The sequence below is a fragment of the Vipera berus genome (assembly GCF_964194415.1).
Source record: "Vipera berus genome assembly, chromosome: 7".
Classification (NCBI taxonomy): domain Eukaryota; kingdom Metazoa; phylum Chordata; class Lepidosauria; order Squamata; family Viperidae; genus Vipera; species Vipera berus.
This window is the reverse complement of record NC_138209.1, coordinates 68,377,366-68,401,892: the sequence shown is the minus strand read 5'-3', so window position 1 is coordinate 68,401,892 and position 24,527 is coordinate 68,377,366. Positions and strand designations below refer to the sequence as shown.

Sequence of the window (24,527 nt, the reverse complement as noted above, 5' to 3'; positions counted from 1 at the left end):
CACCTGGCAGGTGGTACGCGACCATCCTAGAAAAGTGGTAGTGAGGGAGGGGAATGAGTTGAACCCGTGGCAGCACCGCACAAGCCTGAGCGAGAGACGGCTGGAGCTTCAGGGCTGTCAGGGCTCAGCGGAAGCACCAGCATCGGCGCTTCTTCGGGGCTGTCAGGGCTCAGCGGAAACGCCAGGATCAGCGCTAGGCTCCAGCTAGAGCTCAGCGCTGATCCTGGCGCTTCTGAGCCCAGAAGAAGCGCTGATCAGCTGGAATGTTGCAGCATCTCCAGGGTCTTGTGATTTACATTCAGATGCTTAGCAACTGATTCATATTTATGACGGTCACAGTGTCCCAGGGTCATGTGAAGTGACCAAAACCTGCTGTAACAACCCAGCAGATGGGGGAATAAAAACCAAATACCCCACCCCACCGCCGCTGCCAATCCTCAACAGAAATGCTCACAACAATGAAAATCTCAGACAGGAGGAAGAGCGCTGCCAGGTGGGCAGGCAGGTGTCTTGCTCGGTTGTGGCTTGGGGGGCACTTTTTTCAGTGCCATTGTAACTTCAAACAGTCTCTAAGCGAACTGTTGTAAGTCGAGGACTACCTGTACTTCATCACTTTTTTCCTTTTTTTGGTCATCAAGTTTTTGACACCTTGCTAGGCGTCTGGTGGTATTCGGACGTTGCCATATCCTAAAAGTGGTAGAATGGGTGAAAAGGTTGAAAAGCCCTGCCATAGAAGACTGGTAGTGTAATTTTCACCTTGTTTTGAGATGGGGAAAATGCAAAAAGGCACTGGAAACCTGAAAATAAATCTGACACTGTTAAGGATAGTCCCTCCTCAGAGGAACACATGCTACAAAAGTGTACATTTTGGCTTATCTGTTTTTGCATCATGTAATACTAACTCATTTCGTATCACTGTCCTGCCTACTGCCATCCTCTTTCCCTTAAATATTAAGAATGGGCTGGATTTTTGAGAAATTGCCCACTCTTTTCTGTTAGGGGCAAATGACATCAAGGATTTTTATATGTTGCCTTCTGCTAGAGCCAGCATGAAAATAACTAAATGAATAACCTATAGATTTGGTATAACCTGGTGGTCACCCTTCTAAGTGCTAATGAGGCTTGACAGCGCATTGCTTTCAAATACAGACAAATATGGCAGGATGCTGCCACCTATTGAAAAATAAATCTATTTGGACAGTAAGAGCTCTTCAATTTCTTGAACAGCTTGATGCCGAGTTAAGACTTTTCCGACTTGGTGCAATACACCCCTACCCAGAAATCTTAGCTAGCCTCTCAATTGTCACACTAAATGGGAATTCTGGAAACTGTAATCTCAAGACATCTACACAAAACCAGGTTAAGAAATGCTAGTTAACCAGTGGCACTACTAGATAATATCCATAATTAAAGCCCCATCAGTTTAGACAGCCTTACAGTCAAATAAGAATGCATAAAAATTTTGGCTCCACTTTGAAAACCCATATTATCTCGCTCATTTTTAAAGCAAAAACATCAGAGTAACTTCCAAGTTTAAACTTGGAATCTCCAAATGCTTTGATTTTGTCATTCGGGGGACTTATTATTTTCAAGAGGGAAAGAAAGAGAGTGTGTGTGTGAGAGAGAGAGAACAAACGTGAGAGTGAATCTAAATATGTAATCTCCAATTTACTGCTATTAGGGATGATCTTCATTAGCTTAATGGAATCATTTTGCCCACAATGATGCCACAAGTATGTCATTGACAAGTTTTTGTGATGAGTAAAAGCAGAAATGAGGGTGGCACTGAAATGCCAGAGAACAAAAAGAATTTGTTTTCTGTTTGTGCTGGAAATACAAAGCACTGTTTACTACTGGGTGGGTGGGTGTTACTCCTTAAAAGAGATCAAAGGCGCCTAAGATGACATCAGGAGTTTGGGCACTGGGGGGGAGGTCTCTGGCTCCTAGAAGCCACCAGACTAATTACTGGAAAACTTCAAAAGGGAACTGTAAGCTTTCCTTTCTTTGGCACTTAACACCCACCCACCCCAATTTAACCCTTTCACCTATTCCTCCTTTTAAATATCTACCTACTACTCTTCCCAGTTACTTGGGACTTGATGAATGGCACGTTGGGAAGCATTTTGGCTGGAAACTGAACAACTACTAATTTAAAACACATTTCAAGGAGAAGCTGCCACATGGTTTCAACCACGCAAGGATTCCTTCCTTTTTTCCTGTTTCCCTAGCAGCCTTAGGCTAAAATGTTAAATCTAGAAGGGTGCTAGCCTTTCCCTTTACGCTCTGTCCAGACTGCTGGACTACAAGGCCCGTAATTCCCAGCCAGTATGACTGACGGCTGTAGAAATGCTTGAAATAATACATCTGGGTGATGTGCGCTAGGTTTATTGGATTGGCCGTCTTTGTGGCTTATCTTCATTAAATAAATCAGGAGTTTGAGGAAAGAAGGTACCTTAAATGACAGAAAGCCTTTCAGCCTTTATTATTTATTACCATTATTACCTTTATTTGACTGAACACTTCCAATTCTCTACTAGCTGCGACTTTTGCAAGAAAGGCCAGAACTAAAAACTAAAACCGTTCAGAAAGCACAGAAAACCCGGCTCTTCGAGCTGTCTGGCCCAGACTGAGGGTTTTTTCATTTTTCATTGGATTTTAGACTTCATTTTTAGGGCTTCAATTTAATTACTGTTTCAACTGATTTTTTAACTTTTGCATTTTATCTTTTAATTGCCTTGTAAACCGCCCTGAGTCCTAGGGGAATAGGGCGGTATACAAACTCAATAAATAAAGAAATAAATTTATTTTTATTTATTTTAATCCCATTTATATCCCGCCCTTCTCCGAAGACTCAGGGCGGCTTACAATCTAAGAAGCACAAATCAATGTGCTTAGCAATAACCTTCATTCTATGTATATGCCTGCTTAGTAGGGCTTTCTGGGGGCCCCCAAGTGGCATTATTACAAAGTCAGCTTATTGCCCCCAACAATAAATAAAATAAAATAAAATAATAAAATAAATAAATAAATAAGTAAATAAACAAACAAACAAACTGAACGGAAATCTGCAGAGCGCAAAAACGCACAAGAACTTAAAAACGTTTGCATTTATATAAAATGCACAGCTAAGGAGAGAATCAGCTCAATGAAGGGTTTCCCCCCCCCCCCGCGCAACCCCCCCCAGTCCAAATGAGCGGCCTGGAAACATTTCATTACTGAGGGGAAAATGCAACCCCCCCCCAAATAAGTTTATGACAGGCAAGCCAGAGGTTTCAGCAGGAGACGACGATTGCGGGATGAAATAAACCAGGCCCGGCGACAAAAAAAACACACGCAGATTCCCTTCAGTTCTTGCCAGAGGAAGGAAGCCTCCTCCTCCTCCTCCTCCTCCTGCCCCCTCCCCCCCACCGAAGACTTGCAAAGCGCTTTGCCTACGTGCGGAGGTAAAGGTCTCTCTGCCCTTTCGACTCCGCCAAGCGCAACACGCGCAACCACGGCAGCGCCAGCCTCAAGACTCGCGCGCAAAAAAAGGCGGGGGGGGGGAGAAAAATAAAATCCGCTCGGACCCCCCCTCCCCCCTGTTCGCTTAAGTCGGGGGGTCTTCAAACTTGGCCCTTTGGCGACTTGTGGACTTCAACTCCCAGAATTCCTCAGCCAGCGTGGCTGGCTGAGGAATTCTGGGAGTTGAAGTCCACAAGTCGCCAAAGAGCCAAGTTTGAAGAGTTCTCCGTTTCGCGCCGTCGGACCGGCTCCTGCGCCGGCCCCGCGTCAGCTGCAAAGGATCGGGCGCTAGGAAAAAAAAAAGCCAGCCCAAGAGGATCCGGCAGGCAGCCGAACGGTGGTGGTGGTGGTGCAAAAAAGGGCGCAAGCTTCTTCTTCCAACAACAACAACAACAACGACAACAACTCCCCCCTTTTGGCTTAGCTTCCTCCGCAAGCCTTTTCCTCCCCGCCCGCTTGCTCGGGATGGAGCATGTGCAGAGCGCCTACGAGCTCCCGAACCGGCTTTGCCTCCGGAGCGGCGAAGCTTTTTTTTTTTTCCCCTATTCCTCAACTGACTTGTCTTTGCACGGGGCGAACCGGCTGGGAGAAGCCAGACGCGCCGGCTTCGCTCCCCGAGCCCGCGAGTCGCCCACCCGCCGGCCGCTTACGTGTGAGGATCATGATCCGCCGCCGCTTGGCTGCCCACGCCTGGGCGAGGGTCGTCGGCGACGGCGCCAGCTGCAGGCGGAGAGCGGGCTCCGTCCGCCCCCCCAGGATCGCTGGCTGGCTGGCTGGCTGGCTGGCACGGCGGGGCAGCGCCTCAACTCATCCTTTCGCTCCCCGCGCAACTCGGGAGACTCTCCGGCTCTTCCCCGGAGGTGCGAAGCCTTCAGGCGCCAGGCAGGCAAAGGCGGCGCCGGGCCGGCAAAAGCTCTCGCCCCACCTCCTTGCGCTCCAGGTTCCTTCCCGTCAAGGAAGCGGCGCAGCCTCCGGGCCCACCCCCGCGGGGCTCGGCAGAGGAGAGCCGGGAGGAAAAAGACGGCGGGCGCCTGGCCAGCGCGGCAAAGGCTCGGAGCCGCTGCCCCTCGCGCCGCGCGGCTCCCCCCGCGGAACAAACGCCGTTTCCCTCCGGGTTGGCCTTATTGCACGTCCGAACGCGTTTCCCCCCCCTCCCCCGACCCGGAAACCCGCCTATTTTCCAATGCAGGTAGTCCTCGACTTACAGCAGCTCGCTGAGTGACCGTTCAAGAGTGACTTTTTTTAAAAAAAAAATCCCATTTATATCTCGCCCTTCTCTGAAGACTCAGGGCGGCTTACAGTCTAAGAAGCACACATATGGATCTTTGGTCATTCGGGTTTTTCCCCACGTAGAGTTGAAGGTGTAAGAGCAACGTTTTGATGAAATCCCATCCGTCATCATATATATATATATGTGTGTGTGTGTGTGTGTATGTATATTAAGCTAGACTCCAGCAGTATGTGGATCGAGAACTACCAGAAGTACAGGCAGGATTTCGAAGAGGCAGAGGAACTAGAGATCAAATTGCTAACATACACTGGATCATGGAGAAAGCTAGAGAATTCCAGAAAAACATCTACTTCTGCTTCATTGACTATGCTAAAGCCTTTGATTGTGTGGATCATAACAAACTGTGGCAAGTCCTTAAAGAGATGGGAGTACCAGACCATCTTATTTGTCTCTTGAGAAGTCTATATGCAGGCCAAGAAGCAACAGTGAGAACTGGACACGGAACCACTGATTGGTTCAAAATTGGGAAAGGAGTCCAGCAAGGCTGTATACTGTCGCCTTGCCTATTTAACTTATATGCAGAGCACATCATGAGAAAGGCAGGGCTAGATGAATCAAAAGTTGGAATTAAGATTGCCGGAAGAAACATCAACAACCTAAGATATGCAGATGATACCACTCTAATGGCAGAAAGTGAAGAAGAACTAAAGAGCCTCGTGTTGCGGGTGAAGAAGGAGAGTGCAAAACTTGGGTTGAAACTAAACATTAAGAAAACCAAGATCATGGCATCTGGCCCTCTCAATTCCTGGCAAATAGATGGGGAAGAAATGGAGGTAGTGACAGATTTTATTTTCCTGGGCTCCAAGATCACTGCAGATGGGGACTGTAGCCAAGAAATTAAAAGACGCTTGCTCCTTGGGAGGAAAGCCATGGCAAATCTAGACAGCACACTAAAAAGCAGAGACATCACCCTGTCAACAAAAGTGCGTATAGTCAAGGCTATGGTCTTCCCAGTTGCAATGTATGGCAGTGAAAGCTGGACCATAAGAAAGGCTGAGCGCCAAAGAATTGAAGCCTTTGAACTATGGTGCTGGAGAAGACTCCTGCGAGTTCCTTGGACTGCAAGGCGATCAAACCGGTCAGTCCTAGAGGAGATCAACCCTGACTGCTCTTTAGAAGGCCAGATCCTGAAGCTAAAACTCAAATACTTTGGCCACCTAATGAGAAGGAAGGACTCACTGGAGAAGAGCCTAATGCTGGGAAAGATTGAGGGCAATAGAAGAAGGGGACGACAGAGAATGAGGTGGCTGGATGGAGTCATTGAAGCAGTAGGCGTGAGCTTAGATGGACTCCAGAAGATGGTAGAGGACAGGAAGGCCTGGAGGAACATTGTCCATAGGGTCGAGATGGGTCGGACACGACTTCGCAACTAACAACAACAACAACAATGTATATTAATTAATTAATTATTAGGACTTATATGCCGCCCTATCTCCCGAAGGACTCAGGGCGGCTAACAACAATAACACACAATAATACAGAAGTTAAAAGAAAATAGCCTTCATTCTGTGTATAATATTTTATTTATTTATTTTATTTTAATTCCATTTATATCCCGCCCTTCTCCGAAGACTCAGGGCGGCTTACAACAATAACACACAATAATACAGAAGTTAAAAGAAAATAGCCTTCATTCTGTGTATAATATTTTATTTATTTATTTTATTTTAATTCCATTTATATCCCGCCCTTCTCCGAAGACTCAGGGCGGCTTACAAGCTTAGCAGTAGCCTTCATTCTATGTATATGCCTGCTTATTAGGGCTTTCACACCCCCCCAAGCAGCATTATTACAGCTTAATTGCCCCCAACAATCTGGGTCCTCATTTTACCTACCTCGGAAGGATGGAAGGCTGAGTCAACCTTGAGCCTGGTGGGATGCGAACCTGCACTAATTGCAGGCAGCTGGTGTTACTTAAGGAGGCATTAGCCCACTGCTCCACCAAGGCTCTAATATGCCTGCTTATTAGGGCTTTCGCCGCCCCCGACCCCCCAAGCGGCATTTTTACAAAGTCAGCTTATTGCCCCCAACAATCTGGGTCTTCATTTTACCTACCTCGGAAGGATGGAAGGCTGAGTCAACCTTGAGCCTGGTGGGATTCGAACCTGCACTAATTGCAGGCAGCTGGTGTTACTTAAGGAGGCATTAGCCCACTGCTCCATCAAGGCTCTTGGGACCATTTTTCACACTGTTGCAGCTACACGCGCGCGTCTGCGTGCGCACAATTTCCATCCGGATACTTAACGACCGACTCGCGTTTATGATGGTTGCAGTGTCCGCAAGTCATGTGATCTCCTTTTGTGACCGTCTGACCAGCAAAGTCAGTGGGGAAATTGGGTTCCCTTGGACCGTGTTACTAATTAAAAGAACCGCAGTGATTCACTTAACAAAGGTGACGAGAAAAGTAAAAACGGGGCAAAACTCAACCAATTTCTCACTTAGCAACATAAATTTCAGGCTCAGTTGTGGTCGTAAGTTGAGGACTACCTGTACTGGAACCTCATGGTTGGCTTTCTAAGGCGGAAGCGCCACTGGTCCTGTCCGTTGGCGTCACTACAGGAGATCCTCAACGTGCAACCATTCCTTTAGCGACCGTTTGAAGTTACAGTGACGCTGAGAAAAGTGACTTATGACCGGTTTTCACACAAACCACCATTGCCGTTCCCCACAGTCATGTGATCAATGTTTGGGCACTTGGCAATTAGCATTGGTGACAGGATCATGTAATCACCATTTGTAAACCTTTCCAGCTGGCTTCTGAGAACCAAAGTCAATGGAGGAAGCCAATTTCACTTATTGACTGCATGATTCACTTAAAATGGGACAACAATCACTTTAATATTAACAGTTAACAGACAACAGTCACTTAACAACTGCCTTGTATAGCAGCAAATAATTGGGGCTCTGTTGTGGTTATAAGCTGAGGACTACTTGGAATTTTTTACACAGGGTTGGCCACAGTTTTTCTAGGTGAAGTTCCCAAAAGCCATTTTCTCCAGGTACCCCTGAATGTTCTGGCAGCAACAACTGAATTTGTTGGGAGGGATAGTTAGATGGGGGAAGTTTTCTAGCTTGCAAGTCGGAAACCAGCCTTATCCGACCACGTTTTGGTTTCTTACGTTTCGGGTACTCGCTTCTTACACTTAGTTTATGATTTATTGTGTTCATGCAAACCCAGACTTACTGGATTAAACAGGGATAGTTGTGTTGAGCACCTTTGCATACCGACAGGGCTACAGTTGTCAACGCTATAGACTTTTTTTATCCAGCACCACCCATATTCATTCACACAGTGACTCATGAATGACAACGCACACCTGGTGAAGTTTCACCAGCATCGTTGTAGGATTGGATTTCTCAGCTTTAACAACTTGTAATATATGTGTGGACTTCAACTATTGCTTGGTTATTAATCTTAAAGTTTTCTACTTTCTGTGGCTCAGAATAATGGCCGAACTGTGTGCAGAAAGTAGCAAAGTTTAAGACTAATATTAAGCGGAAGGGAAAGAGACTCTTCTTCAGCCTGAACCACTTGTAGTGTTTTTCAGCCTTAGGAAATTGAACATGTGTGCACTTCAACACAGCCCATCACCTGAGGTTCTTCTGAGGGATCAGATTTCTTTCTCATAAGGAGCCATGATTTCATGCTGTTTCAAGCTTTGGTTGGTGAGAACAAAGCCTGGCAAATGAATGCTTGTTCTGTGCCAGGCGATCACTATTTATTTATCATACTCCTAATATATGTTTTATCTGTTCATCATTTCCTCTTCAGTGCAATCCTACTAATAGGTAGCAACGCACCTATTGGATTGTCTCAGTGGCCATCTGGCCTTTTATAACCACATTCTACAGAGTTCTCTGCTTCCTGGTATGTAGCGGCAAGCTATTATGTATGTTGTTGTTAGTGATATATGTACACAATATGTAGTTATATTAGTTACATGTAGTTAGATACATGTAGTCTTGACTTATGATCACTATTGAGCCCAAAATTCATGCGGCTACGTGAGACATTTGTTAAGTGAATTTTGCCCCTTTTTACAATTTGTCTTGCCATCATTAAGAGAATCACAGCAGAACTTAAGTAACAACATGGTTGTTAAGTGAATGTGGCTTTCCCATTGACTTTCCTTACCAGAGGGTTGATCACATGACCCTGGGACGTTTTATATATAGCAAGGTAATCTAAGAGTTAACATATGACACACACACACACACACACACACACATACATACATACATACATACATACATACATATATATATATATATATATATATATATATATATATATATATATATATATATATATATATATATATATATATATCTTTGGTCATTCGGGTTTTTTCCCCGCGTAGAATTGAAGGTGTAGGAGCAACGTTTCGACGGAATCCCATCCGTCATCCTCAGGCTGGTGGCTTCAGCTTCCTTCTTCTGAAGCTGAAGCCACCAGCCTGAGGATGACGGATGGGATTCTGTCGAAACGTTGCTCCTACATCTTCAATTCTACGCAGGAAAAAACCCGAATGACCAAAGATCCACATACAAACACCCGCGAAAACCTCAGAATATATATATATATATATATATATATATATATATATATATATATATGTATGTATGTATGTATGTATGTATGTGTGTGTGTGCGCGCGCGTGTGTGTGTGTTAAGTGTTTGTTAAGTATTTAGAATACCTTGCTAGGCCTCAAATATGGGACAAATCTTATTCCCTGTTTCAGCCTAACCCAAGGCCATCCACAGGCAGTAGTCTCAGCAGTGACAGCTCATAATTGTGTATTTTTTTTTTTGGATTTCCCTTTAATTCTTTGTTAGCAATCCAAAAAAATAATAATTTACAATCTACTAGGAAGCTTAACATTTCATACAGATCGCTGTGAGTCATATAAAAGTACTTTGGGAACCAGTTCAAGCTGACATGCTATTAATTTGTCCTAGCTTCATACCACTGACATATATAGCAGCAGAACAGATGTATGTTTCCCCTTGAAATTAAACCTAATTCCTCAATTTAATTTTAAAAAATTCACTATCAAAACCAAAACCTAAATGTGGATGATAAAGCAAACACATGCATCAGGAATCAAACACAAAAATAATTATGGTTCCACCACAATGTCATCCCTTAATACAGAAAAGGACCTCAAAAGAATGAAATATTTTACATGAAATAGTTTGTGTTGGTACAGAGGAGCAAGCAACGTTAAGGAACAATGCTAAAAATCCACACCTTAAATTTTTGCAGCATGTCTCACTTCAGATTTTTGTTTTTGGAAAGTTATTTTGTACCCACAGCCCCACCTGCCTTTTTAGGCTGGTGTCTAAGGCAATTATTTCTGTGCTTCAGAAGTCTATTAAGCATTGATGCTACTTTCCCACATATTCCTCTAATTCGTACTAGGATTTCTGTAGTGAAGATCTGGGGGCCCTGAATCTGATTCACAAAGAAACCTTTTTGTTTTTGGGTTGTTTAGCTGAATACTTTTAGCATAACTCAACTTTTAGGGATTTGGTGGTGCTAATCTGACATGTAAAGACCAATGAGGCATGTCACCCTGCGCAAGTGAAGCAAATTTTATTCATTCCGACATGCCTTCGTACTTAGGTGGATTGTAACCTATTTGCTTAAATAGAGGAAATTGCAGCATCGTTCTCACTGCAATTCTTCAAAACTGTTGACTTTGCAATATTAGTCATGGCGTCACTATATTCTTAAAATTGATTTCCCTAATACCGTGTAGTATTAGCCATGCAAAAGCACCATTTGGTGTGATTCACACTTGGCTTAGAATTTTCAATCTTCCTCAGAAAAGATTTGCTTTATTCTCAACAGGGCTCTGCTGTTCGTGGTGCTGGCATATATGTACTGAGGGTGCCATTATATGCATAGGACATGATTTTACTGCGCTCCAGTAATTAATAGTTTAAGTCCTTACACAGAAGGTGATAAATCTAGAATTCAGGGGTAGGCAACCTTGGCTCTTTTGTGACTCATGGACTTCAACTCCCAGAATTCCTGAGCCAGCATGGCTCTGCTTGGAAACCTGTCCCTTTCCCCTCAGCATGGCTGGCTCAGGAATTCTGGGAGTTGAAGTCCATGAGTCATAAAGCCAGAGGTAGGCCACCTTGGCTCTTTTATGACTCATGGACTTCAACTCCCAGAATTCCTGAGCCAGCATGGCTCAGCTTGGAAACCTCTCCCTTTCCCCTCAGCATGGCTGGCTCAGGAATTCTGGGAGTTGAAGTCCACGAGTCATAAAAGAGCCAAGGTTGCATACCCCTCATTTAGATGTTGTCCTCTCTTTTGTGATCTGCTGCCTAATATACGGTACAATAAGACAAGTGAAAACTTTTCTATATGGTCACTAGATCTGAGCTGTAATAATTGCAGTAGATAGCAGCAAAAAGGGGGAAAAAAACCTATTGGCAGCTGCCACCTAGTAGTTGTCCAGATTTTTCTACCTGGATTTGGTAGCTGCCAATTTTCATTAGCCCCAAAAGCAAAACAAAGAAGAAGCAAAATAGCAATAAAGTATTAATGGTTTTGAATTTTGACGTTGGAGACGTTTCTTGAGAACACCATGGGCAGCCAAGAAAACAAACAAAATGGATCCTCACCCAATTCAACACAGAATTCTCACTCCAGGCAGAAGTGACCAAAGTTAAATTATCCTACTTTGGATACATTATGTACAAATTTATCTCCCTGGAGAAGTCTCTAATGGTGTGAAAGGTCAGAAGGGAATGGAAGAAGAGAATAACCAGTACCAAGGTGGAAGAGTCGGTCGCAGTGGCAATGAGTGCCGTTGGAAAACCTGGGAAGGGAGAGGTCATTATAGAGAAAATTTCTAGTTGTGAAGAGGTGATGGCACATAATCAAAAGTGGAGCAAAGCAAAGTGAATAAACTGTTAATGTCTTTTGTATTTTTGTTCTTTATGTCAGGCCATGCATAAGAAATATATGGTAAAGCTGAGCATCAGAAGTGGACAGATTCATATACTCACCCACGTAATTGTGAACATACAGTATGTTGTGTACTGGGTTCGTTGCGCAGGAATGAAGGCGAGGCGAGTGAGTTCAGCAAAGATCATGGTTTATTGCTTGCAGGATCTGAACTAGAGAACTAGGCTGCAGATGCAGCAATTTATACCCTGGCCCCTAGGTGGCGGCCAATAGGATTGAAGCAACCTATTGCTGCCCTAGGGGCAACCAATAGCAATGCTGGAGACGGGTTGTCTGAGGTGCTGGGAGCCGTTAGCTAGCTCCCTGCTCAAACAGCCTTCCAGCTGTTACCACGTGGTGTTACAAAACAAGCCCAATACATTATATACAGTATATAAGTGGTTGGCATAATCTGGAGCCTTTTCAGTCTTAGTATCTACCCTTAATACCCATCTATAGTTGAGACTCACTCCTAACTCATTATTTAGAAATATGATAGCAGTGTTCCAATATCTCAGGGGCTGCCACAAAGAAGAGGGAGTCAAGCTATTCTCCAAAGCACCTGAAGGCAGGACAAGAAGCAACGGATGGAAACTAATCAAAGAGAGAAGAAATCTAGAATAAAGAGAAATTTCCTGACAGTTAGAACAATTAACCAGTGGAACAACCTGCCTCCAGAAGCTGTGAATGCTCCAGCACTGGAGGTTTTTAAGAAGAGACTGGACAGCCATTTGTCTGAAATGGTATAGGGTTTCCTGCCTGAGCAGGGGGTTGGACTAGATGGCCTCCAAGGTCTCTTCCAACATTATTATTATTATTATTATTATTATTATTATTATTATTATTATTATTATTATTATTATTATTATTATTATTCACAGAACGTATGAATTAACATTGCACAGATTGAATACTACAATTAAAATGCTTATTTCTTCTTATCAGAAGTATTTGTACATCATTTTTATTGCCTGATGTATAGTATATATATGGGACGTGGTGGCTCAGTGGGTTAGGACGCTGAGCTTGTCGATCAGAAGGTCGGCAGTTTGGCGGGTCGAATCCCGAGTGCCACGTAACAGAGTGAGCGCCTGTTACGCGTCCCAGCTTCTGCCAACCTAGCAGTTTGAAAGCACGTAAAAAATGCAAGTAGAAAAATAGGGACCACTACGATGGGAAGGTAACAGCGCTCCGTGCGCCTTTGGCGTCTAGTCATGCCAGCCACATGACCACGGAGACGTCCTCGGACAAGCACTGGCTCTTCGGCTTTGAAACGGTGATGAGCACCGGCCCCTAGAGTCGGAAACGACTAGCACGCATGTGCGGGGGAACCTTTACCTTTATATAGTATATATTCAATTAGTAAATCATAGGAAGCTTTCTCTGTTATGGATTCTCCAATCACTTCTCTTTCAGCAATCTGGTTCATGCCAAATATACAGCCCTCCCACTGCCCACACGCCAGACGAACAAAGTAGGAAACCCCAATTTAGTTGCTTAGACTTTCTTTCAGTCTTTATCACTTACTCATCTGTGTCACTTTCATCTTTCTCACCTCTGTCCATCCTAAAATTTTCTCCAGGGAAAAATCTCTTTTCTCCCTGTATTTTAAGCAGTGAGGTTATATTCTGTTAACAGACAATATAACACAGATTTTTCCTCCCAATTTTTAAAATTATGGTTGAAAAGCCTGTAGACTTCCAAATGTTGCTGCCACCTGTCTGGCAGCTGAAATTCAATACAGGTAGTCCTCAGCTTACAACAGTTTGCTTAGTGACCATTTGAAGTTACAATGGCACTGAAAAAAATCAACTTATGACCATTTTTCACTCTTACGACCTTTGTAGTATCCTCAGGGTCATGTGATTGACATTCCGATGCTCGACAGCTCACATTTAGGATGGTTGCAGTGTCCCGGGCTCAAGTGTTCCCCTTTTGTGACCTTCCTAACAAGAAAAGTTGTAAAATGGGGCAAAACTCACTTGACAAATTTCTCACTTAGCAACATAAAATTTTGGGCTCAATTGCGGTCATAGGTTGAGAACTACCTGTACACTGTCCTCATGGCTACAGCCTTGCTCTGTAAGTGGGGGAAGAGATTCTTCTTCTTTTTTTTTAATACAAATTTTATTATTTAAAACTTTGGGCAAGGTGTTAACGGTCTGACATTCCTTCTTGTCTACATTATTTTTGTATTTTATACACATATATACATTTTATGAACATATCATTTATATACAATTATCCAATATTCGATCTTATCAACCATCTTATTCTAATAATGTGTAAAATCAGCATCCTGTATATGTCTATTTAGACCTTCCTTTCTGTTCCCACCATAAGTAAAACTTATTCCAAATATTGTAATAATCTGACTGATCTTTATTTTTAATTTCCATAGTTAACTTGTCCATTTCTGCGCATGCCCAAATTTTATTTATCACTTCACACTCGTCTGGTATTTCACTATTTTTCCATTTCTGAGCGAATGTCATTCTCACTGCTGTGATGATGTGTATCATTATATATAACTCTTCTTTGGTATATTTCTCTGTTGTTATGCCAAATAGGAAAAATTCTGGTCTATAATCTACTCTCCGTCCTGATATTTCTTCTACCCATATCCTTTGCCAATACTTTTGCGTCTTATTGCAGGACCACCAAACATGAAAATAAGTACCTATTTCTTCAGAACATTTCCAACAGGGGATATAGTTTTGTACATCTTAGCTAATCGAGCTGGAGGAAGATGTCACTGGTAGAACATTTTATATAAATTTTCTTTATAAGCTGAGGCCAGCGTTATCTTTTTATTTCTATCTCAAAGAGTTTGCCATATATCAAGATGGATACCATGTCCCAAATTTTTAGCCCATATCAGCATTGGTTCTTTAACTTGTTCCTCAATCATTTTATACCCCAATAGCAGACTATACAATTTCCTTATTTGTTTCTCATCTGGCCCCAATAAGATTTTATCCAATGCAGTCTCTTGAATATTTATCCCCCTCTCTTTCTTATCTTTCCCATATCGTATTTGTATCTGTAAGTAAGCCCACCATTCCAATTTTGTCCCTTGTTGTTCTAGTTCCTGTCTGGATTTCAATTCTCCCACATCATTCATAATATCTTTGTACGAGAGGCTATTTTCCAAATTGAACAAGTTTGGATAAACTATCGCCTTGAGGGTAGACAGCCAGACTGGTACCTTAATGTAATTTTGTTTTCTAATTTTATTCCAAATTTTGAATAGCGCTTGTCTAACCCGATGTTTTTGAAAATGTTGATATAGCCCTTGTTTTTCATACCATAGGAATGCGTGCCAGCCTAATTGCAAATCATGGCCTTCTAAAATTAACAATCTTTTATTCTTTAAAATTATCCATTTTCTAATCCAGGTTAGGGCCACTGCATGGTAGTATGTTTCCTAGTCCGGTAGTCCTAAACCCCCATTTTCTTTGGCATCCTGCAGATGTTTCATTTTAATCCTCGTTTTTTCCCCCTCACCATATAGAATTTAGTGCCAGTTTGTTCAGGTTCCCAAAAATTTTTTGATCTAGTTGTATAGGAATATTTTGGAACAGGAATAGGATTTTAGGTAGTACATTCATTTTTACGACAGCAATTCTCCCTAATAGTGAAAGACTCAAGTTTCCCCATCTTTCCAGGACTTCTTTTATTTGTTTCACTATTTTATCGTAATTGTCTTCTTTGATTGAAGTACATCTGGCCATAATAATAATTCCTAGAAATTTTGATGATGATGATGATGATGATGATAACTTTATTGTCACTTTGAATGTACACCAATCGGCATACATCAAAATGAAATTTCATTGCATACAGCTCTCAAAGGGTCACCACCTCCGATATATACTCCTTGTTCGTGGCCCGCTCAAATTTCACATTGTCCATTTTAGTCTCTAGGGAGTGAACGATGGCAAACAGGACAGATGAAAATGGGGCTCCATGTGGATTAGCTCTCAAGTTAGCTTGTATTCTGACAACTTCGCCTTCTTTCCTTTTTCTGATCCTGACTCTTCCACCTTTTCCTTAAAGAGGCCTTGCTTCTTTTTGCCCCTGGAGCATGCTGCCGCCGCCACCAACTCCTCCAAAAGCCTCTCTCTCTTCCTCTGGGCCTGCCGACAGCCTCATCCAGTTCCTTCACTCCATAAACTCCAGGTCCTCTCCTCCTCTGCCTCCTCTGGAAACAGTCCTGATTTGCAGTAGAATCCATCACTGGGCCAGCAGTCAGATTTTGCTGCTGGTAGAACAAATTCAAACAGCGCCAACGACTTTTAACGGTCTCACCAACAGTTCCAAAACAACTAGAAACTCGCCAGGCCAGCAAAGATTGTCGGTCGTATGTCGTATGTTACCTTAGTTCCACCATGTTGCTCAAACACATTAAAATCTTCCTGATCCTGTGGCCTATAGCCCTTACTATCCCTCCCAAAACTATTCGCCTTCAAGAGCCAATGCAGCCGCAGCCATTCCAGGCGCTGCCATCTTAGAACTAGTTTTATCTTCTTAACTATTTGTATATCCATAATCCTAGCCAAGTTTTCTTTCTGTTTATTCATCATATTTTTAACAATCATTTTAGTTTTACCCTTATTTATTTTCAGCCCAGCGGCTTCACCATATTTATCTAGTTCTGGGGAAGAGATTCTTCTTAAGATACATGCTAAGTTTTCCCTCTTTATGCATTATGGCTTGATTTGAAAAATGCATTATTGTGCAGTCTGAATAAGCCATTTTCTGACAGAAAGCAGACCTTAAACTGCATCCGGATTGGCAAGTTTACATTATTATTCCTGGAAATCCCTGGAAATTCCAGATCATTAATTTGCTGGAATAGATTGCAAGAGAATGGAACCCAAACCTTGTCTTTTCATGGATTATTGATTCTGCCAATTATCGTTGTCATGCTTTATTTTAGCTAGATTTCCCTGTCTTTGACAGTTGCTGAGAATAGTCAACGTTTAGGATTTAGCTGACCCATGGGAGAAAAAAGTTCCTAAGGGTCTAGTTAAAAAGGTAAAGGTTCCTCTGCACATGCGTGCTAGTAATTTCTGACTCTAGGGGCCGGTGCTCATTTCCGTTACAAAGCTGAAGAGCCAGCACTTGTCCGAGGACGTCTCCGTGGTCATGTGGCCGGCATAACTAGACGCCAAAGGCTCACAGAACGCTGTTACCTTCCCACCGTAGTGGTCCCTATTTTTCTACTTGCATTTTTACGTGCTTTCGAACTGCTAGGTTGGCAGAAGCTGGGATGTGCAGTCTTAATTTGTAATGGGAGATGTTGGGTACTGGAGCTGACAGCATTCTATTTCAGTGGAACGGGAAGGTGTGTTTTTGTTTTTTGAGTCAATGTGTCCTGGTGAGCCATTTCAGACGTTTTCTTGGGAAGATTCTCAGAAGTGGTCTATCAATGCCTGCTTCGTAGCGCTGAGACAGAGTGACTGGCTCAAGGTCCCCCAGTTGGTTTTGTGTGAGACTAGAACTCAAAAGTCCCCTGGTTCCCAGCACAATGCCTTAAGACTACACCAAAGTGGCTCTCTGCGAGGCAAGTTGCAGTAGTTAACAATATTAACTGCAGTTTGATGGGAGACCAAATAAAGGGTACAACTCTCTCTTAGGGGTTCATCTTAGGTTCATGTGGCTATTCTTGAAGCAGAGATGAATCCAAATTTGAGGAGGAATTCATGTATAAATTAATTCACTGAAAGTACAAAGAATACAAACAAATACTGTTGTAGCCTGTGGCACATCTTCCGTTGGTCATTTTTTTAAATTTTATTTTAATTTCTTTTAAAATTATTATTATTATTATTATTATTATTATTATTATTATTATTATTAATAATAATAATAATAATAATAATAATAATAATAATAATAATAATAATAATAATAATAATAATAATAATAATAAGTCAAAGAAAAAAGAACTGAAAAAAATTACAAAATACCGCGACCTGGCTATCGAAACTGCCCGATTATGGATAAACATGTAATAGTGATACCCATTGTCATCAGGGCATTGGGAATTATGTCCAAAAACTTTTCAAAATACATCAAGAAATTGCAGCTTCCTGCAATAACTCCAGCAAAGCTACAAAAAACTGCGCTACTCGGAACATCTTACATTTTAAGGAGATACCTGGTTGATACCTAGGATGCTGGCAGCAACCCGTGTCAACCATTAGTGCCAGTCAATTTGAGTGTTCAGTTGACTGAGTTTCATGTTTTATGAATAATAATAATAATAATAATAATAATAATAATAATAATAATAATGATGATGATGATGATGATGATGATGATGATGATGATGTTGGAAGAGACCTTGGAGGTCATCTAGTCCTACCCCCTTCTCAGGCAGGAAACCCTATATCATTTCCGACAAATGGCTGTCCAGTCTCTTCTTAAAAACCTCCAGTGTTGGAGCATTCAGAGCTTCTGGAGGCAGGTTGTTCCACTGATTAATTCTTCTAACTGTCAGGAAATTTCTCCTTAGTTCTAGGTTGCTTCTCTCTTTGATTAGTTTCTATCCATTGCTTCTTGTCCTGCCTTCAGGCGCTTTGGAGAATAACTTGACTGCCTCTTCTTTGGGGCAGCCCCTAAGATATTGGAACACTGCTATCATGTCACCCCTCGTCCTTCTCTTCATTAAACTAGACATACCCAATTCCAGCAGCTGTTCCTTATATGTTTTAGTCTCCAGTCCCCTGATCGTCTTTGTTGGTCTTCTCTGTACTCTTTCTAGAGTCTCAACATCTTTTTTACATTGTGGTGACCAAAACTGGATGCAGTATTCTAAGTGTGGCTTTACCAAGGCATTATAAAGTGGGATTAACACTTCACGTGATCTTGATTCTATCCCTCTGTTAATGCAGCATAGCATGTGTTGGCTTTTTTGGCAGCTGCAGCACACTGCTGGCTCATATTTAAGTGATTATCCACTAGGACTCCAAGATCCCTCTCACAGTTGCATCTATTGAGCAAAGTATCACCTATACTATATCTGTGCATTTGGTTTTTCTTGCCTAAATGTAGAACCTTACTTTTTTCACCATTGAATTTCATTTTATTAAACAGTGCCCAGTGTTCAAATCTGTCAAGATCCTTCTGTATCTTAAGCCTACCTTCTGGACTGTTGGCTATTCCTGCCAGCTTAGTGTCGTCTGCAAATTTGATGAGTTCCCCATCTATCCCTTCATTCAAATCATTGATGAAGGTGTTGAAGAGCACTTGGCCCAGAACAGAGCCCTGGGGCACCCCACTATACACTTCCCTCCATGTAGATGCCGTTCCATTGAGGACCACATGCTGAGTACGGCCGGTCAGCCAGCTACGAATCTATCTGGTGGTGATGCTGTCTAACCCACATTTTTCTATCTTATCAAGGAGTAGATTGTGGTCTACTTTATCAAATGCCTTACTGAAGTCCAAGTAAATTATATCCACAGCATTCCTCTGGTTCACTAATTTTGTCACCTGGTCAAAGAATGCAGTAAGATTTGTCTGGCACGATGTGTTTTTGACAAACCCATGTTGGGTTTAGATTACTTAAGATTACTTAATTGCCCTGTGGGCTCTTTGCTTTACCTCCTCATAGGTCTTCTCATGGATGCACCAAAGCAATTCCCGTTCAAGTGAAATAGTCTGGCAAAGAGAAGCATCCCACATCCGTGCCTCAGCTAGAAGTGTTGAGGTGGAGTGTCTCAATTTTCTGTGCTGTTGTGTCACTTTGCTCCAACAATTTAAGTTTAGGAGGCTGTCTGAGGTAAAGTAGATTGCAATACTTTGCACCACCGAATACTCTGTAGGCTAGCTTTGTGATATTGTGATATTTTAGGCTATTTTAGAGTGCATCGATTGTTTCCTGTTTTGCATGGGAAGTAAACATGCAGCATATACACAACTTAAACTTAAGTTTCCTTTGATTAAGTTGTGTGATCTCAATCCTAGCAGGTTTACAGTTTTTTTTTATTTCTTCCACATTATCTCTGTTCTTGTTCTTGTGTGTAGCTCTGGTATAACCACAGCAAATCTCAAAGTCACAAAAACTTGTAATTTTGGCTTACCAAACAAACAAACAACCCCCCCCTCCATCTTTCAAGAAATTGTCTCTTTAAAATGAGAATGTTTTAAAAACCATAGCAGCAATGTTGCCTTTGTTCTGAGTGTGAACAATGTTATGAATCAAGACACTTTTTCTTTTGTATTCGGGGATTTTAATATTATTAAGTGGGAGTCACAGGCTGGCCCGTGAAAAAACGTTAATGGTCATGTACTGGTTTGTAGGTCATGCCTATTGACAAAAGGAAGAATCCCTTCAAAGCAGTGTGTTTAATGGAGTCACAAGAGTTCAAGAAAGATGGCAGAGTATTTATGAAAATGCCCTTTAGGCACGTTTATTCCCTTCGAGTTATATTGTGTTTTCAGTAGCACTTGCAGGATGGAAAATTGATAATAAGGACTGCATTGTTTCCTCTTTTCCCTTTAGGGCCCAGGTTCCCCCCCCGCCCATTGCTAAATGCATGCTTTTAATCAGCACATCTTTTAAACACAGGCTTCAGAGAGGTAGCAATTGGCAACAGATCTTATGATTCTCTTTCACTCATGTGGAGTTATGAAAGATATTAGTCCCTTTCCACAAAAATAGCATAAATATCTTCCAAGTACAACGTGTGTTAGATTACAAGATGTCTCATGCGATATCAGGCCTCAGGGTGTGTTTTTTGGTTTGGTTAGGCCAGGGGTAGGCAACCTTGGCTCTTTTATGACTCGTGGACTTCAACTCCCAGAATTCCTGAGCCAGCCATGCTGAGGGGAAAGGGAGAGGTTTCCAAGCTGAGCCATGCTGGCTCAGGAATTCTGGGAGTTGAAGTCTATGAGTCATAAAAGAGCCAAGGTTGCCTACCCCAGGGTTAGGCTATGTCTTTGCAGATGAATGGTGTGGTTGAAATACTCAGAATTTCTCTCTATTAATTGTTCTCAATAATTGTTCTCAATCATTCATTTGATAATACAAATGCTGGTGTGGGAGATAAGTAGTAAAACTTTACATAGAAGCAAGCAGTAGTTTTTGCTTCAAAAATATAGCACTGGTAGTGGTGGTTATTTGCATCACATTATATTTTTCTTCCAGAAGCTCACAGCATTTCTTCTGTGTTTCTTTCCCTCCATTTGATCCTCACAGCAATTACAAAGCCTTAATAATAATAATAATAATAATAAACCTTTATTGTCAAAGTACAACATGTGTACATTGAGATTAGCTGAGCCTCCCCCCGTGCTCTCTCCCCCCAACACACAGTGACAACAAACCCTCCATCCCACCACACTATGTGAACCAACTACACCACACACCGGCCTCCGAAGTCAATTCTGCATAAGATTATGTCCCATTTAAAAGCCTAACAGCCCACAGATAAAAGCTATTTTTCAGCCTGTTGGTACGGCTGGCTATATTCCTATATCTCCTACCGGATGTGAGTCATCCCTGAGAATCTTCCTCACTCTTCCAAGGCAACGAGCCCTGGCGATGTCATCCAGTGGTGTCAGGGAACAGCCTACAATGTCTTGTGCTGTGCTCACCACCCTCTGTAATACTTTCCTATCCGCGGCTGTCAGACCAGCATACCAAACCACAATACCATACGAGAGGGCACTCTCTACAGTAGACCGGTAAAAGAGGGTCATTAGCTGTTGTTCTACCCTGTTCTTCCGCAAGACCCTAAGAAAGTGAAGCCTCTGTTGGGCCTTTCTAGCCACCTGAGTTGTGTTAACTTTCCAGGTCAGATCTTCACAGAGGTAGACTCCCAGAAATTTAAAGGAGGAAACTCTCTCTATTCCGATGTGAAGTGGGGCAGGTTCCTCCTTTTTTCTCCGGAAGTCTAACACCATCTCTTTCATCTTGCCGATGTTTAGGTGCAAGTTGTTGTTACTACACCATATGGATAGTTTTTGTACCTCTGCCCTATATGCTGTCTCATCCCCACCTGTAATAAGACCCACCACAGTTGTATCATCTGCGAACTTGATTATCGCAGTGGATGGGTCAGATGATACACAATCATAAGTGTATAAAGAGTACTAAGTCATAAGACCATACCTGGAATACTGCATCCAGTTTTGATCACCACATTACAAAAAAGATGTTGAAACTTTTGGAAAAAGTGCAGAGAAGAGCAGTTAAGATGATGAAAGGCTTGGAGACTAAAACATATGAAGAACAGTTGCAGGATTTGGATATGGCAAGTCAAGAGAAAAAAAAAAGCACTAGGGGTGACCTGATAGCAGTATTCCAGTATTTGAAGGAATACCACCAGATGAAGAAATAATTAAAAAAAATACTGGAATGCGCAGAGATGGACAGACTGACTGTGAGACTGAAAGAAAAAGAAGAAACAGAATATTATCAAACATGGGATTTACTTTACCAATGGTGAGAGGAAAGAATAAAGGATTAGGAATTAAATATGTATTAGCGTTTTTAAACTCAGACAGCACGTTGGTTGAGAAATTATTATTGTACGTAAAGAAAAATTAATAAAATCTTATTTAAAAAAGTATTCCAGTATTTGAGGGGCTGCCACAAAGAAGAGGGGGGTCAAGTTATTTTCCAAACCACCAGAGCACAAGAAACGATGGATGGAAACTAACGAAGGAGAGAAGCAATCTGGAATTAAGAAGAAGCTTCCTAACAGTGAGAACAATTAACCATTGAAAAAGGGAAAAGATACTGATACAAATACATACAGAGATGCAGAGAGTTTTGAAAATTGACATTCAGATGAAAACTGGAATTTTTCTTATTAGGACTTATGGACACTCAATTAGAAAAGGTTCTTGGATGATTAAAAGGTAAAGGTAAAGGTTCCCCCGCACATGCGTGCTAGTCGTTTCCAACTCTAAGGGCTGGTGCTCATCTCCGTTTCAAAGCCGAAGAGCCAGCGCTTGTCCGAGGACGTCTCCGTGATCATGTGGCCGGCATGACTAGATGCCAAAGGCTCACAGAACGCTGTTACCTTCCCACCGTAGTGGTCCCTATTTTTCTACTTGCATTTTTACGTGCTTTCGAACTGCTAGGTTGGCAGAAGCTGGGACGAGTAACAGGCGCTCACTCTGTTACGCGGCACTCGGGATTCGACCTGCCAAATTGCCGACCATCTTATCGACAAGCTCAGCGTCCTAACCCACTGAGCCATCGTGTCCCTATTGTCTTGGATGATTGGTTATATATTAATATAACTTCACCAAAATCATTATATGCATAAACATAGAAGACTACAGAAACACTAATGGAGGAATGGAGTGTGAAGCGTGAAGATCACCAAGTTTGCAGAAATGGCTAAACTGAGGAGAGAAGTACAGTTATTTTTAAATCTCTGTGGAGAATGAATGGATCCTTCCTTATCAATTGTGCATATTGTACAAATACCACAGTGACTATTTTTCATATAAATGTTACCGAGATAGGATGTTAGTCCATCTCTTTCAAATTGTCTTTTTTTATCTTGAAGACAATCAGAAAAATAACTTTTTCAATGAGAAAGAAATTTTCCTATAGAAAATTAGCAGATAGCAATTTTGTTCCTTTAAGAAAACAGTCTCATCTGACTTCCGGTTTTGCGTGGTAGCGACTGGTCGTGGGCTTGTGGATTCTCTGCACCCCCGCAGCTAATTTTGCCCTGCCAGGGAAAATGGGTCTAAGTCGCCCCAGAGAGGCAGCAAAGAAGGAAGGGTGCCCCAATGATTCTGGAACAATGGGCTGGCTGTACTTCATCGACCAGCCCAAGCGACTTGCAATTGAAGTCCAAAAGTATTAGCCAGCACAACTGTGACAGCGTGCTTGAAACTGGGTGAGGAATTTGATCTTCTCTTTCCTGTTCTATATTTAATTTCCTGAAAAAGATCTCCAAGAAGCAAAATACCTCCAAAAGGGAAGGAGGGGGATTTCCGCTCCACCCTTATACTAACGGAAGCTGCAAATTAATCTTTTTATGGAGGATCAAAATATATGGAAGTGAAATAAATATAAAACCTGAAATTTAAAACTTAAATCTGGATAAATCTCAAATTGTTGAATGATTAAGATTCTCATTCTAAAGATAATCTTTCATTTTGGAAATTGAAAAACAAATAGATGCTGACACCTAGTGGTGGATGAAGACTATGACAGCTATGACTTGACAAAACCTGGGAAAAGCTAATCTGTGTTTGTGACCTTCAAAGCTTTAACAACAAAGAACAGCTGTGAAAAAAAAGAGACAATAATCTGGGTTGTAGACAAAGAGAGAATTATAAATTTCAGGGGGAAAAATCTTTTTTGAACTATTTGGATTACAAATATCTATTTAATCGGGACTCTAAAGCTATTTGCAGAAAAAAGAAAAGCGAAAAACTCAAATTCTTGCCATCATGGATCAGAGACATGTAGAAAGAACATATCAAGAAAATATAAATACTTCAGAGGAAGAGATATATATATAGTATATTGCAACTAATTCAAACAACGTTTTTAAACCACAAAGAAATCCAAAATAACTTTGAAAATATAAACCAATCTATTTCCAAGTTTACAACAAAAAAATTCCCAGAAAACAACAACAGAGAAGGAGCAGATAAAACAGATAAATGGGATACAAAATTGAGAATAGAGACTTAAAGATGGGACTTAACAAAACAAGGAAACGTGATTTAATCCTAGTGGAAAAAAATTCACAGGAATTGGGAAAAACAACTTATCCCTTAAG

At 41.8% G+C, this 24,527-nt stretch overlaps 1 protein-coding gene across 2 annotated transcripts in view; it reads right to left on the bottom strand.

Moving 5' to 3' along the window:
* The window catches only part of DLC1 (DLC1 Rho GTPase activating protein), a gene marked incomplete at its 5' end in the record, with an annotated part of 305,940 nt that overhangs the window by 57,375 nt on the left and 224,038 nt on the right, over positions 1 to 24,527 (bottom strand). Inside the window, one exon of one of the 2 annotated variants that reach the window (XM_081333190.1) lies at positions 4,152 to 4,424. The exons of the other annotated variant lie outside the window; for it this stretch is intronic. Within the exon in view, the coding sequence (XP_081189316.1) occupies positions 4,152 to 4,164 (13 nt within the window). Of the gene's footprint in view, positions 1 to 4,151; positions 4,425 to 24,527 lie in introns of those variants that run through there. 2 annotated transcript variants of the gene reach the window in all.